General features: G+C 39.7%; 1 protein-coding gene across 6 annotated transcripts in view; it reads right to left on the minus strand.

Moving 5' to 3' along the window:
* Positions 1-109: 109 nt before the first annotated feature.
* The window catches only part of LOC113033696 (uncharacterized), a 38,718-nt gene continuing 21,699 nt past the window's right edge, over positions 110-17,128 (minus strand). For 2 of the 6 annotated variants that reach the window (XM_026187742.2, XM_026187740.2), the window contains exons 7-20: positions 16,555-16,704; positions 15,481-15,812; positions 11,959-15,402; positions 10,061-10,612; positions 8,504-8,592; positions 7,371-7,592; positions 6,989-7,153; positions 5,818-5,917; positions 5,450-5,581; positions 3,855-3,941; positions 3,580-3,678; positions 2,574-2,615; positions 2,137-2,176; positions 110-1,422 (exon numbers count right to left, since the gene is read on the minus strand). In XM_026187742.2, the coding sequence (XP_026043527.2) occupies positions 2,140-2,176; positions 2,574-2,615; positions 3,580-3,678; positions 3,855-3,941; positions 5,450-5,581; positions 5,818-5,917; positions 6,989-7,153; positions 7,371-7,592; positions 8,504-8,592; positions 10,061-10,612; positions 11,959-15,402; positions 15,481-15,812; positions 16,555-16,704 (5,451 nt within the window). In that variant the 3' untranslated portion in view covers positions 110-1,422; positions 2,137-2,139. The other 4 variants (XM_026187741.2, XM_026187743.2, XM_026187744.2 and 1 more) reach the window with 4 other exon arrangements.

Raw genomic sequence — 17,128 nt, forward strand, 5'->3', positions numbered from 1 at the left:
CATTTACCATTTACATGTAATTAATACCAATTTCCTTTAATATCACTGTTTTCTTTTATTGATCATTTTAATTATTAGTAAATTATTAGAAAAATGAGAGAAAACACTGTTTGAGAGGAACATATTTTTAATGAACTAAGTAATTTTACATATTTTACAACACATGAGTACCATGCAAGCCACAAATAAACAAACATGTAATATTTGTCTGTCTCACACACACACACACACACACACACACACACACACACACACACACACACACACACACACACACACACACACACACACACACACAAATGTACTGTACCAGCACAGTGCTCCGCTTTTGGGTGTGTGTGCATGTGTCAGAGTAATTTCAAGCTAAAAGCATGCAACACACAACTTCTGTTACAGCACAGCTCTTCTACTTTATTCTCACAGTGACACATGGGTTGTAAACATTTCATATAAAGATTGACTGAGGTGCTAAATGAGATGTTGACATAATGTCAATCCTTGCTTTAAATGGAGCGGCCCAGACCTTTGAAAACTATTACAAATTGGGTTGGCCCTTCTATTTCCTGTCAGTGTGGACAGGAGGGATTTATGTGTGCAAACAAAAATGTTAGCAAACAGACGGGATGTTGAAGCATTAACTGAAATAACATGCCGAATTCATGTTTTCTACTCATTTTAGGACTACATGTATAAAGACAAATACTTCATGTGTACTGAATATTGATTAGCAAGTGGCATCCCGTGCCAGAACGCAGATCTAGTGTCTAACACAGACTGCTGCGTTAGCTTCGTTTTACCTACTGTGACATAATTTAATTTGAAAATACTTCAATAAATGTCTTTAAAGTAAATTACATCTCCTCTAAGCTTAGTGTGCCTTCGCCTCATTTTTGTGGCTTTTTTTAGATGGGATGCTAGTACTACTCAAAAACATCACTGTGGCTTTTGAAAATACGCTACTACAATAACCCAGAGTTAATTATCAATACATGATTGTTGTTAATACATGTAAGTTACAAGCCAATAACAAGTACCCTTAAAGGCAATCTATAATATGAGTTGCATGGTAAACAAAAAAGTTGAAGTAAAAGAAAACAAATGGAGAACATAATGAAGTGCTGAGAGTACTGTATTATAGTATAAAGCATTTCCCTTCAGCACACCACAGTACAGTCTCTGCACCACAACCACAGTATTACTGTATATTCGGAACCCTCAGATCTGAATTAGATTTTTCCTGATGTATTGCACCACAGCATCATTCTCTCTGAGTTACATGTTGTTGTAACAGCTCAGCATGTTTTATACTACAGGCTGGCTTCAAATTCAGAGATGCTGTCCTCAAGTACAGCATAACACGGGGAGGAGAAGAAGGGCAGCAGCCAATTATCTCGTCACACAGCAGAGTTCCCCTTGTTGACTCTAAGGGGAGAGATAAGAAGGAAAAGAAATGATTGCAACATATCCACTTTACAGTAAAACATTTACAGTAAAATAATAGCACAAAAACTACATCCAACTTCCATGTCACAGGTCAGTAGTGTAGAGACGTACTACCTCAGACTAACCAGAGGTGGAAGGAACAGTTTATCTTTGAGAAAATGTGGTGTTTTTAAAAAATTCACCTCCCCCAAATTTCTGATTTTGCAAAAACTAGGTTTTATAACACAGGTCAGAAACAACCATGATATTTAATCAAAATACAGAAGCCTAACCCGTTGTGTTTGGATGTTCTACCACATTTCTACCATACTTGAGGTTTTGCATATACTAGCATTGGAATATTTCAATAAATTTCCCCTTGTTTGTCTCTAACAGTAGTTAGAGACAAACTGGGGAACTGGTGAACTGGGGTGGGTTATTTTTTTTCAAACATTTCCTGTTAAGATAAGATAAGATAACTCTTTATTGTCATTGCACAGTCATACATAGTACAGTAGTACAGTGAAATTGGAAAACTGTCCTACGTCGGCACTACATATAACACAACACGACACGATATGACACATCACAATGCAACACAAACAACACAACACAGTATATTAACTTAGTAATAAAAAAAGAAGAAGAAGTGTATGTGTATTGCACACTGTTATTATTGCACAAACGGTTAAACGGGAGCAGCAGAGTACTTACCACTTACTCTGCTGCTGTGTCCTGCAATTCTGTGTCCAGTCTGGTTTAGCATTAGGTTGAAAGTCAGAAAGCAAAAGTAAGTGACGGATGTTAACTGAGCAACTATACTGTCAGTAGACATGCAAAAGCTGGGGATCAGTAGCCTATATCGACACTTGCACTGACAAATGAATTGATAAAAATAAAAACAAGCACTGGTGCTCAAAGGTGAGAGTATTCAAGGTCAAAGCAATGTACTGCAATGCATGGGGTGTAACAGTTTGCCTCAACATGAGTCAATATTTCAATCATCAAAATGCTTTTTTTTTTTAAATGTGCCTTTGTATTGGATAAGAAGACAGTCAAAGGTTAGTCTCAGCATGAGAAAATTAATGAAGGATTTTCAGGGAGAATTAGACATAACCAACTCATAGAAAGAGGCAGATTAAGTGGTTTACCTCGTGCATGCAAATTTGTTCAAACTCCTCTCCTGGTCATACCTTTGGGCAGAAAAATTTGTAAACATGCCTAAAGCACTTAAGATGACAATCTTTCACTGATTGGTTTAAATTTTTAAGGAAATTCAGTGAATTTCCTGAGTAGATTTGCAAAAAACAATTTGTCTCTAAAATGCAATTACAGAAGTAAGAGTATTTGAAGACTTAGATAAATATTCAAACATAGTTGCAACTACAATAATGGTTGTAAAATGCCACATGCACCACACATTAAATATATCGTTGAGGACTTTTATTCTGCACTAGGGGTGTCAAACTCATTTCAGGCTGTGGGCCACAGAACATCCAATTTAACCTAAAGAAGTCAAAATTGCTTAACAACCAAAAAAAAAACAAACCAAACCTGTAAATTGTTTCCCTTTCTTTTTATTTAATGAAGTTTAACTACAAATTAATTAAACGATCTAGTTTTAAAAGTGATGATTAGCAACTTGAGGTACCTGAAGAAAAAATAAGTGCAATCAGTTTTTCCAGAAAATCTGGTATACACTAGTAAATCAAAGGAACCCGTCAAAACAGCTCTCTGGTCTTACACATTAACAAACAAAGGCATGAGTACAGAAAAAAATAAATCATACAATTAAAACAGAGTAATATCTTTGTTTTTAAGAAGGCTTTAAAACTTCTGATTTTTTACTGTATCCAATAGGCTGGAGTGGATTCGTTTCAAGGCCAGTTTTGGGAAAAAGTTTGATTGACTTGTTTAGAACAGGAATGTCAGAAACCAACGGGCTTTCGGTTTTCACTAGATGAAAGAAAGGTAAATTTAATTACATAGGGCTGAACACCAGTCAGGTAAGTTTAACACCCAGAAACTTCACAACAATGTATTATGTGCAAGATGTGGTTCGGTTGTGGTTTGTTTCCCCCGAAGTCCTTGGCTAAATGCCATGATCAACCATGATCAACAACCAATGGCATTTATATTAATGACAGGCTGGCTCACCTGACAATGCTGTGAGGTATATGCACATACTCCATAGGAATGATTTCTCCGAGCTCCTGCAGACTATGCACATACTTGATCTTACTGCTGAACTTGGAACTGAAGGAAATAGAAATCAAAAAGAGTTACAGTAAAAAATGGTTTTGCTAAATGCTACATGATAATCCTTTCTAATGAAGATCTCCATGACTTTGACTGCAATTAAATTATAAATGAATCTGAATGAATTTCAATAGCTGGGAGAGTCGTGCAAATAGCAATTACAACTCTGAGACCTTATGAAGGGTCTGGTAATTCCTAGCAAAGTCCGTATGAACCAGGATGGATGAACAATGATGAACATCTTTAGGTTTTTCTTCAGTCTGCGGGACAAAACAGTCAGGAATTACACAAAAGAGGAGTACAATTGCACTGATGACTATAGCTTATCATTGATATCTACTGATACAATGCTTTTCAGACCGGAGTCACAAAGCGTTTTAAAGAAAGTAATCTAAGATTATACAAAATACAAGAAAACAAAGACAAAACAAACATTTTGAAAGAAGAAAATGGAGTACATTAGCAACAGGATTAACAGCAGGAAGATCAGACTGTTTCTTTCACATTTGCGCAGCGTTTTACATTTTTTCTTTTGCTGTTTCTTTTAATGGCCGGAACACGAAAAGAGAGAAAAGCCATGTTCTGCAATAATAAATCATATTACTCACATGCGGGTTTGCTCAGAGAGCCTCCTTATTATATAAAGTTTATTTACACTACTGAACTTATAGTCCACCATTTTATTTGAGTTTGAAATATTTGCATCAACAAAGCTACCTTCTTACAACATTTAGATTTGGGAATGAAAACTGCATTCTCCTTAGAGTATACACAACTAGAAATACCGTAGAGCAGGGGTGGCCAACACCAGGCCTCGAGAGCCGGTGTCCTGCAGGTTTTAGATATCACCCTGGGTCATTACCAGGCCTCTGGAGAACTTCAAGAAATGTTGAGGAGGTAATTTAACCACTGAAATCAGCTGTGATGGATCAAAGATACATCTAAAACCTACAGGACACCGGCTCTCGAGGCCTGGACCGCTCGAGATTCACGTGAACACGCAGAATCTCGAGGCATGGACGGAGAATCGTTGGCTGTCACCCCCAATGGTTACGTCACCAAATCATAGCCAGTGCATTTCCAGATTGGAAAACCTCCACGTTCAATATAATTATACAGAACTAAACTGATTACAGCACATAGGTTATTTCAATATGGGAAATATTAAAGTAGTGGCTGTTTTGCAGCAGTGAACTTTCATGGTTTACAGCCAACTACCTAATCACACTAAACTACTTGGTCCTTACATCTATGACTGCATTTTTTGTCGTTTTCATTTTTCTTTTATAATACGTTTATTGTCAAGACAGATAACAAAAGAAACCAGAAAAGGTAGATTATAAAAAAAACCCTCTAACATCTATTCGACATGACTTTGGCTTAAAAAGGCTTTTAAAATGTTGTTAAAAAGGCTTTTAAAAATGTTTTTGTCTGTGTGTGTGGTTTGTTTTGGTTTCGCTATGATCGAAAATGTCCAAGCTTGAGTAGTGCGCTGCCAAAGTGTAAAGGTTAATGACGCCAGAAAAATGGTTGCTGCACTGCGGGGATTTTAAACTAAACTACACTAAACCAGACTGAATTGAAGTTTCAATTTAATCAGTTCACTATATTTTAAAGGTGTTTTTTAGGGTCAAGTGAGTTTTTTTTTTTAGAAATCATAATACACACTATCAATGAAAACTTAACATGCATATAATCTGTAATAAAATCACATGGTACATATACTACGGCATTACATTTGCAATAAACATATCTGTGTTAATATTACCTTCTGTCTATCATTTGGTAGCACCTTTTCATCCAGGTAAAACCAGGCATTCTCCTGCGAGGTGTGGCACCATTTAGATATACAATTATGTAATCCTCAGCCACCATTAATTCCAGTGTACTTATCACATATCTACAAAGAGAAGGAGAACAAAATACAGTGGATTAGACATGTTTATTTATTTTAGACATTGTGACTGTAGCAAAGTTTTCTTTTCGTCACTTCAATGACATGTGAGAAGCTTTGGTTAAGAGATGAAACACGGGCGTGATGTACATAAAAACAGAGCTACACACAGAGAGCAGCGGCAGAAAGACACGCCAGCGTACGCTAACCCAGAAGCACGGTCATTTTTTGAATGTACTTACAGAAAAAGGTTTTCCATGACATAATTGTAATTGTCACAGTTGCTCTCTGGTAGGAAACATGCAGCAAACACAATGATGGCTTTCTGTTCAGCGTAATAACCTGAAACATGAGAGACACAAACATGACTATCACGTTACATATCAATCATAATACAAATCATTTTTCTAACATTCTTGTCCGGTTTATAACTAATTCAAGGCCTATCAGTTAAAAAAGCAATTACTATTATTATTTTTGTGGTTGACACATGGGTCAATGTGAGTGGGACTTTACCCTCACTATTAAACATTCAGTCCCATCAATAAGAAAGAGTCCTCTACTTAACCCCATCACATATTTATACTTCTCACACTTTATATACTTTTTCAGTCTCAGCCAAACAAGAGTCTAGTCTGACATCTGATAAACTCTGATTACACAGCAAAGTTTTTGGTAATCATCAGAAACCCCAACACACTTTTCTAAACTAGTTTTCATTCTGATTTCAGATCTGATTTTAGTTTTCTTTTCAGTTACATCAACTTTTTAATTATGTGTAATATGAGTTTGCAACGGACTTGCATGCGGTTTTTATTAAACGGCATGCACCAATCAAGTAATTGTTTCAATATTTTCAGTGCGAAGTCAGATAGACACACACTGTGGCATAGATATAATGATCCGCGTCAGTCGGCTACCACTTTTTCTTAGGTTTTTGCTGTCAACAGAAAGACTGATAAAACAACAGCATTTTTTTATCAGTCTTTATCAGTTTTTATCAGTTTTATAGTTTAATTAATTAAATGATATTAAAATGAAGACAGAATCTTTTTTGCCTCCACAGACAAGTAAAACTATGCATTATTAACATTATTTATTAACATCTACACCATCATAACGTCTGTTTTATTCAGCAGAAAAAGTTGTATCAAAGCACAGGGGAAACTTCAGAGAGGGCTGATATTCTCGCTTTTCGTCATTGCAGCCACCACACACACACACACACACACACACACACACACACACACACACACACACACACACACACACACACACACACACACACACACACACACACACACACAGTTTAGTTGTATGATTCAACTAAAAAGATGAGAAACAGCAAGATAACTGCAAGGGAGGCTCATCCAATGCTATCAACTGAAAGCTGTCGTAGCTGTGTTTACGTACCTCCATGAGAAATGACTCTTTTGTAGGGTTCAATGCACTTCATATCAATGCGGTGCTCCTGCTCTCCGATCACCACGCTCCTCCACAGCCTGCTTTCCTCTGCTGCTCTGTGGCCTGGATCTCTTGATGCCGCTCCGCCACCCAAAACGGACTCCTCTGAGTCCCCTGAGGTGACATAAGATCGAATCAAATACATATTAACATATAGTGGAGAGCTGATGGGCCAGTAGTTTTGACACGAGGCTGACAAGCTGTGTCTTTACTTTTTTCACAATTTACCCTTAACTCCTATCTGTAAAAATTGCATGCTGTAAAAAACCTGTAAAATAGTCTTTGTATTTTTTAATTGTGGCTGTTCCAATGAGAATGTGTCTGCTGTCACCATGTTTATTAAGTTCCAGTGAGTCGGCCTCGTCAGGTGTGTCCAACTCATCTAAGTTGACATCCAGGTCATCCCCAGTATCCAAGCCGTCATCCTCTGTATCCAGGGTGTCTTCTGAAAGAAGAGACCCCTCACTGTGGTCCAGGGACACGTTCATTGGTGGAGCTGCCAGCTTTCTTCTTTGATTGGACCCGCCAGATATATCAGCTGAGGAGGGCTGGTCTGTGCAGAGAAAGTCATTTGTTTATAACTTTTTTTTTCCACTTTCATTTTTTGATCATTTAAAGATTATCATATGAACACCTTATGAAAATAAATGTTTTTATTTATTTATTTTAAATCAACAAAAAATTCATTTTAAGGATCTTTGGTAAATCCTCCTAAATGAAGAATCCTTTTGATTAAAATGTCTGTCTGTCCATCCATCTGAATGGGCACTCTCTTCAGGCTGAGAACCATGGTCTTATTGATGGCAATGCTTTGGTTGAAAGTGATTAAATGGCTTTTAGCATTGAGCCAGATACTCTATACTCCTGAAACACCCCAAAAGGATATTGCGTGGGACGCAGTTAAATGCCTTTTCTGAGTCAACAGAACACATAGATTGACGAGGAAGAATGCGGTGCTCATTGTGGGGGTGGAACACTGAACTAGCTCTTAAACGCCTCGACAATATTTGAGTGTGTGAGAAATTTTTTCCCAAGCAGTCTGAGGTTTGACTAACCGACATACTCTCCTCTCTAGTACCACGTCATTTAACAGGTTATAAGTGATTCACCTTGCTGGCACAGAATACCATTTTAAGCCCGTCAAACTTTGTTATTTAAAGAAATGGGGGCAGATTATGTACCTCTGTGACAGGGCTGCTAGTAACAAAGTAATGAAGACATCATTTAAATTGAATGATTCAGTCAGTGTTAAGTGTTAACAAACAAACAGTTCCTGTGAAAATGATGAGGTACAATGAGGGGACTGAAATTAAGTGAAAGTGCAGTGAATGTCCACAGATGTTTTCAGAACTACTGTTTGTCTCCGCAGAAGTAAAATATAAAGAAATGCAATTGTGCACAGTACAATCAAATTTATAGAAAATCACGCAAACAATGCAAACGTTTAACTTTGTGTTTAATTACCTTCTTTGTTTTCCTTGTCATCTGTAGCGTCTTCATTGGATGCCATCTTCATCATCATCCCAGCTGCACCAACTTCCTGTTGGGAGTGTCTGCTCACAGGCTCAGAAATACAATAGTGAGCCACAACATAAATTATCATTGCTACAACCACTGCCACCAGAGGCACAACTACACAAAGTATTGGGCCAAACAAGCCAAATACAATCATCTATATAGTGAAAAGCACTAACTGTTCCCATGACACTGAATCCGAGCGAGTGTAAAATGTGTTTGTTTGACTCAGGACATGAAATAATTTAGAAGTGACAAAGCAGACAGAGAGAAACGCACTCACTGCTTCATTCCCAAGCTGCACGTGTGGGCTGAAGAAACAATGCTGAGCAGTGTTGGAAGCTCCCCCCTCCCTAAACTAAAGCCCCTCTAACAGACCCTGATTTGAATAAGGCCTCTAACAATAGAGAGAAGCAACATAGAGAGAGCACTTACATATGATTATATGCACAGATGTGCAAAAGGTTTTCTTTTTCCCTTTAAAAAAACCTCCATCTTATGGGCTTCTACCTTTCTCTCAACCTGTCTTCTCTGAACACGAGTGGCTGAACCTCTCTCCCCACTATCAAGTCACATGACCACTTGATTATTGAAAAGCCTATTGTGTGTGTATGGAAACTCACAGGCACACAAACCAAATGAAAGACAGGGGAGAGCTGTGTATCCCAAAGAGGCCGCACATTATCAGAATTACAAAGTGGAGCAAAACACAAACCATTATGAAAAATCTGACCTGCAATAATCACACACATACTCAAATGAACAGGATGCATGCACAGCCACATGTGAAACACATGCATACAACCTAGAGACTGATTACACAACTTGACTTTTGTTTTTTTAAAAACATCACATCAAAAACCCTTGCAGGTATATTTATCTACATATTCACTACTATATGTACATAAAGGACTATATTTTGCTAACTGTACATTAGAAATGACCCCATTTCTGCTTATATAATCATTTTTTTAAATGTATAAAAATCTATAATATGGTGCAGTCCCTCTTTACATTGGAACTATTATGCTTTCCGTCCTATGGATAATACAATGCAATGTCCTTGATCCTTGTAATGCCTTATACAAGTGCAGTGGAGTCAGATTTGGGTTCTACGTAGTAAACAAAATTTGAGACCACTGGACCATTTTCATTTTCCAGTTCTTATGGTTTTTAGTGCAAAAACACATTTAGCCTAAAACATGAGTAAAGAGAATGATGAGAAGAATATGAGCCTTGCTGCTTTGACCACTAAAAAAAGAACTACAAGATTGATCTATGCTGCCACCTTGTGGTTCAAAACAACATTGCATGTGATTTTTTTCTAGTCTGTTTAAAAAGACCAGTGATAGAAAATCTTTACTAAGCAAGGGGTAGACATAAGAAGGGCCTGACTCTTAGCTAATGAAAGTAGTACAGCTTAAATTCCAGAAAAGAGTAAAAACTGAGGTTTTACACAGTGAATAACCTGCTGTGCTGACTGAGTCTATATAAATGAAAGCTCACCTTGACAGGGGAAAATGAACATATCCCTCCAGCACATACCGTGCATGATCCTCTGTCTCAGTGTGGACATCTGATTGATAGAAAGGCTTCCCTTCAGACTGATAATGAGCATGGTCTGACTGAGACTCATACTGACCCTGGCTGTTAGCTGGATATTGAGAGTATTGGAAGTCAGAAGTGCACAAAGAAGTGGAGGCAACTATATACTGACTTTCAGCTGTGTCCTGACACCTGAAGTGTGTGTCACTCAAGTGGTTTGGAGATTTATCTCCAGCTTCAAAACAGTTCTCAGTCTGCTCGTATCGGTATTTTGTAGCCGTGGCATCAGTTGTAAACTCGGCATAGACGTCAGTGGCATCCTGCTGTCGGCTGGATTTGCTCTCTACAAAGGCTGGATAGGTGCACTGGTTTTCAGTTCTTTGATCGATGTGATGATAGTTATAGCCATACTGGGTTTGACCCTGAGTTGTGTTCTGTTGTCCGGACCACTGGTATGCAGCATTTTCTTGAGCAGGGTGGGACGACACTTGTGATGTTATGTCTTGGTGTCTTCTTTTAAAGGAAAAAGGGGATAATTGAAGAGAGAGTGGAAAAATATTCAGAATTAATACACACAGAGTCACAGTTATACTTTTTTATCTCTACAATGTTTTTAGTCTGTCCATTCATAAACCAAACACCTAAAAAGTGGAGTGATAATATATCATTAAGAAAATTTGGGGCCCTTGAAGGCTACATTACCCTTTTTTTGTTTGTTTATTTTTCTCTAAACGTGCAAAGACACAAATGCATGTTCATGGGTACCAGGGTGACAAGATTTAAAATTCAGCCATTTTTCTACCAATCAACAGGTGGCGGTAATGTGCCAAAAAACACAAATATGTCTCTGGAAAAGGAAGGAAGCAAAGATGACAATAAAAACTATAGAATAAGCAGAGAAAAATCCAGTTGTTCTTTTTTTAAGATGTATATTTGCATACATTGATTAGCGCTTAAGGACATTTACATTGTGTTTTGTGAAACTAAACCTAACCCAACAGGACTATTTCATCAGTGTTTAAAATCAGCAATAAAGAGAATGAAATAAAATGTCTTCAACATTGTAGGCCAAAGATATATTTGTAATTCTCTGAAATACAGAACAGGCTCCACTTCATAGACAGTATATTCTATTGATTTATTTACTAAAGAACTATTGAAGCTAAAGGTACCAGTGCATGAATGAACACACGCACACACACACACACGCACAATGCCAACACCTTGCAAGAGAGCTAAGGGAGCTGTTTCCATTAGCTGTGGTGGGTCTGCAGCTGTAATGAGGCAGGTAATGCATATCTAATGAGGCATAAACAGATTTATAAACACACTCAAAAACACACAGAGCTGCAGATCAAACCAGGCTGCTAAACACATGAGATATGCATCCATTCACACGCAAGGCTTGCTTCTTTCTCACTCACACTCACATATTATAAACAAACATAGTCCCTTCAGGCTCTTATCCTCTGTCAGTCACTCATCCTTCCATCCGTCCATACACACACCAGACTCTGGTGCTTAGCTGTTCCTTCTGGCTCGTGAGTTCAGTTATGTTCAGTTATCTAAAAGACTTCATTGAGAAAACTTTTGAAACTAAAAGAATTAAGGCAAAGTGAAAGGAAGGAGGGCTGCCTGTGTGTGAGTTGCGTGTGTGTGAATGAGAGAGAGATACAGGTCGGTGTGCGCAGGCATTTTCATTTATTTGCCGTTAGCAGCCTGAGAATAGAAAAGTCTATCAAGTAAAGAAGACAGAGTGCTGCAGAATTACTTCTATATCTTCTCTACTCAACACAAATGAAGTCACCACTAACTCCGGAGTATTTGGAAAGCATATGCATTTGGATTGTGTTTCTTACCTTAAATCAGGTAAATAATTATCTTGTGAAGCTCCAGTGTCTCCAGGCTGTTGTCCAATAGACCATTTATCCCAATCTTCAGTCCTTATAGGTCGTCCATCACGGTAATCCACTCTGCTCAGTGGAAACCCATCTCTCTTTGGCTCATGTGTTTGTAATCCTGCTTGCTGAAATGAAGACCCTCCAATTAAGTCATCACTAAAGCTCAGCAGGTCTGAAGATGCAAACTCTTGTCTTTCTTCCCTCTCTCTTTGCACTTCTGAAGTCCATTTTGGAAGGACAGCATTCTCTAGTGTGTTGGTTTCCTCATCCTGCTCCTCAACGTCATTTTCCTCTTCCATTAAATCTCCAGAAAATGGTAATCCTAATCTTTTGTCAATGCAAACACTTGTTTCATTTACTGGGGTGCCAATCAGAGAGCTGGCATGAGAGGCCGAACTGTTGGTAAGCACAGGGGATTGTGGCTCCGACGTGGTTTGGGACGTGTCCTTTCTCCTTAACTGAGCCCCCCAGACTTGGAAGTCACCCAAGGAAGCAGGACATGGAGAAGGAGCGGGTGGCGTCTCCCCGCCTTCGTCTGAATCTTCCATTGAGATCTGTGAGTGGACATAAACCTCCTCTCTGGTTTTCAAGAAGTGATCTGATGGATATCTTAATGATGGAGACACACTGCGGGGCACAATGCTTGACTCACTGTCATAATTTCCCTCTGACTGACTGGAGCTTGTTGGTCTTGAATCAGACTGATGAAAAGCTTCCGAGTCATTTTTCGATTGGCTGGGACTGATAATTTCTGGAACCACGTGACAGTCAGTTGCACTATCATGAGTTGCTTCGTAGGGAGTTGATTCGACAGGTTGATTTTGGTCTGCATTGGGAGCACTGTCAGTTCCTCTGACTTGGTGTAACTTACTTGGCAGTGTTTCTTTGTTATAATTTTGTTTTGCAGCTTGGGCCTGACGTTGCAGTACCGAGGCTGCATATGACAGCATGCTAAATGTCTCCAGGGACTTTTTTGTTGCCTTTGATTGCCTTTCACTCCGTTTAGGTCTGTCAAGGCACTCTCTTGTAGCTTCTTTTACCGTGCCAGATACGATGATGTATTCCATTTCTAGGCCAAGTTCATCTGGACTATCTGTGCAACCACTGTCTGGGTTTTCCATTAGGTCCTTCTCTCCACCAGGACTGGAGCTCAGAGATACAGTTTCTGTTGTTTTTCCATCTACATGTCTTCTGCTCCCATCTGTAGCTCCCACCTGACTTTCTGTGGCATGCTCACCTTCATTGGTCGTCACATAGGCTGGGAATAATGTTTGGTCAGCCTGGATTTGTGGTTCAGCAGCTTCCTCTGGATACTGTGAAATTTGCCGAGTGCCAGTGGAGCAGTTGACCAGAAGAAATGGGGAATGATCTCTGGGTTGCTCTATCCACTCAGTCTCCTCTGATCCTTCTCTGCTTCGGCCACCCATCTCACTGGCTGCCTCAAACAGAAACACTTGGTCGTCTGGCTGTTCTTTATTTGTGATATCTACTCTCTGATCTGTCAGAATGGGTTTGCTCACAGCTATAAAAGGGCTAGACTGCTCCTCAAGCTGTATCATGTCTGCTACAGGGCAGCCTGAGGTGTCAGGGGAGGATGCCAGGCTCCATGTACCTGCTCCTACGTTGTCATATTCAGAGGTGGAGGTCACCATGCCACAGATGGGTAACTGCCACACGTCAGTGCCCTCATAGGTGGATGTGTCATCGTCATCATCTGCAGAGTTCTTGCGACTCTGAGCACCTTGTACATCGATGCCTACTGTTTCTTCACTCTGCATTGTGCCCTCTGCAGCCTCGATGACTATTTTCACAACTTCAGGCGTCTGCTTAAATGCTTCACATGGATCACTCTTCTCTTCTAAATTGTCTTCTTCTTCCTTTTTGTTGGCATGTGTCCCAACAGTGTCAGTGGCATCCACTGAATCCATGTGACTAAGGTCCTTTCCATTTTCAGGTGCTTCTGGAGTCGTCATTGCGGAAGAGCTGTCTTCCTGTATGGTGGTGTTCCACATCTCCATTCCACCATCTGAGTATCCCAGTGGATTTTCTACAGATGTTCCACCCTTGATATTGGTGTTCAGTCCACAGAAAGAACCAGAGTTTTGAGATAAGTTCTCAGGGGTTGTGAGAGGTGATAAACTGTCATCCCGGATTGTCATATTCCACATATCCAGCGATTCGGGGTAAGACGTGGTGGTCCCGCTATCAGATTTAAGAAATCCTTTCTGTGCAGAGTACGTCCAGAAGTCTAAAAGCTCCATCTGTTGCTCCCTTTTTTTTCTGTGGACCCCCTCGTCCTCTTCTTTAGATGTGTCCGGTGTTAAAGTGTTCAGGATTGTTTTCTTTGTGGCCAAAGCTGCTCTTTCTTGTGCTCCAATAATAGCAGGTTTGCCTCTTCCAGTTAAGTCTTCCTCTGGTGGCGTCAGTTGGAGATCATCCAAAGTAATAGGTTTCCACTCATCCTTCCAGTTTTCATAGCATTCAGTCTGCTCTGTGATCAAACTAAGCTGAGGTTCAAGACTTTTCCCTTTGTGGTGGGAATTCTCTGACTTTAAGATCTCTTGTCTGCTTTCCTTTTCTGTCATGTTACCCACTAAGTCTTTGCCTCCAACTTCTTCTAAAATATTAGGTGGGCTCTCAGAATCTTTGGGTCTATTCCACATGTTATTATCACTTGAGGACAATGCTCCTTGTGTGTCAAAGCCCAGTTCATCCCAGGTCTCCGACAAAGAAGATGACACACTGTCTTTATGCTGTAGGCAATTGATCCTTTCAACAACATCTTCTGGAAAGAACCTGACGCCACAACTGCTGGGTGGGCGGCTACCAACCAGGCTGTTGACCGGGGTTGGAGGGACCACGGTGTCAATCATCTCGTTCCCATGGCTTGAACCGCGGCGATCAATTGAACAATTTCCACTTTCCAGACCTCCCACTGAGTTGGGAGCAGAGAAATCAAGAAAGCTTAGCTCATCGAGCTCTGACAGACTAGAGCTCCCTGCTCTTCTTTCATCTTCATATCCTGTTTCTCCAGAATTTGCCACTTCTCCTCCTACTGGCGTAGACTGGTCACTGCTATGCAGCGGGTCAAAATGAAACAGGTCAAAGTTATCGCTCCTGTGTCTGCTCGAGCGGTGTTTCTTCCTCTCTGGTGGGACAGGAGGGGAAAGAGATAACAACCCCAAAGGAGAGGGGTTTCTCAGAAAGAGTCCTCCTGGCCCTGCTGCTGGACCACCACCAGCTATCACCTCACCCACCGGACTGTCATCACTAAGGAAAATCGAACTCTCTTTGGAGGAGCGGCTGCTACGAATGGTGGTCATTCCGCTGTCAGGGCTCACTAGCTCCCCACCGACATTGACTCCTGCACCTCCTGCGTCCTCTTCACCATCTCCCATTACCCTGTTTGCAGGAGATAAAACAAAAGTATGAGTGAACATAATGTTTTCTCTAAAAACTGTAGACATTCAGACATTCTACCTTGCTATTGCCACTGTGTCGCCATTGCCTCCTTCTGCTCTCTCTATATCAGAACCATCCATGTCATTGATGCCAGACGATCCCTGGGAGAACTCCACACTGCCTGCTACTCCGTCTGTGGAAGAAGTCCTACTGCTGGGGTGGCAAGCTAAAACAGAACTACGCCGGTCGACAAAGTCCTTAAGGATGCCCTGGATCTCCTCCGCGAGCAGTGGTGGACAACCAGAGGATGCAGAGGTGTTCAGTGGAATATGATAAACCTGAAGACTCTCCAGAGCCTCCAGTTCACCAGAAAGAGACCAGCTGGAGGATTCTTCAAGCTCGGAGCAGATCTGCAATGAGAAGCTTGTTTAAATATACCACCTAATCCTTATTTGATTTAGTTCATCTTTTTGAATGGTTTGATTACTAGAGTGAGGCCATATCTTACATATCTGTCTAGTTTCTAGAACAAGCAGTTTGACTACTATGCTTTTCAGTGTTGCTGTTGTATGAAGGAGTATTAGGGCCACATTAAGAAAAAAAAGCATTATTAAAGCATTATTGGTCCTTCTGACCAGATGCAGTTTTAAGCACCCTTATACTTACCCACGCTGTGTTTATGTGCTAAAAGAGAAATCATTTCCTTACAACTAAAGCCGAGTCATTAAATCTTCTACACAAGGCATTTTGTAGAGGGTATAGGAGCCGTGGCAGTTTGCCTTGAAACAACTGTAATCTCCACATTTTGACTTTAGCTTAGTTCAATGTATATGACATAAAACATATCCTAGCGTAATAAGAAAAGTAAAAACAAAACAGGCATTTTTGGACCAGCAAAATTAAAAGGATGAGATGCCAGGTGATTATACACTAATGCTGCACACATTTTAGTTAATAAAAAACTTGTTTCCGGTCTCCTTCATAAGGTATTTCTTTTGACACATTATTTTCAGAGTCAGGGAAATATTTAAAAAGAAATTAATATTTATTCAATTTACTAAAGACACCATTACAGAGCTGTGAGTATTTAAGAAGCACTTTATGCTTCATTCCTGACATATGATTGTTTGTTGCTTCTGATGAATATTTTACCTGTTTCAGGATATCTGTGTTGTTTGAGTAGACAGCCACCTGCTGGCGGGGATGGTGAACTGAATCACTGATGGATAAGAGAACCACAATACCATCGAACCTATGGTGGTGACTGAACGATTTAAGCACATCCAGATAATCATGCCAGTCCTGAAAGTGACAAAAAAGGACAAACATAAAATTTTTACTACTATGTAGAAAAAAAAAGTGTTCAAATTAATGATGAACCTTTTCTATTTTTATATACAGCCACATAGGAAACTTTGTAAGACTCTGCCTTTTATTGCACATATGATTTAATGTAATTTAGTAAAACTTGAGTGGTTTCAGAAAAAAAAGCCCTTTATCTGTAGCAATGAGAGACGAAGCTGTCAAAGCACACAGAGGGGTAGAGAGACACTTTGTGATTTATTGTTTGGAAATTAACTGTTTGCTCTTAAAACAGCCACCATGCACAGATTATGGTAATTCAGTGACACACACAGTGATTGATGGATGGAAAGTTGCATTAATTAATTGTTTTGTTTGTCAAGGGAACTTGTTTTTTTCTTTCTCTCTGGAATGATTAACAACA

Source organism: Astatotilapia calliptera, chromosome 12 (genome assembly GCF_964374335.1).
Source record: "Astatotilapia calliptera chromosome 12, fAstCal68.1, whole genome shotgun sequence".
NCBI classification, from domain to species: domain Eukaryota; kingdom Metazoa; phylum Chordata; class Actinopteri; order Cichliformes; family Cichlidae; genus Astatotilapia; species Astatotilapia calliptera.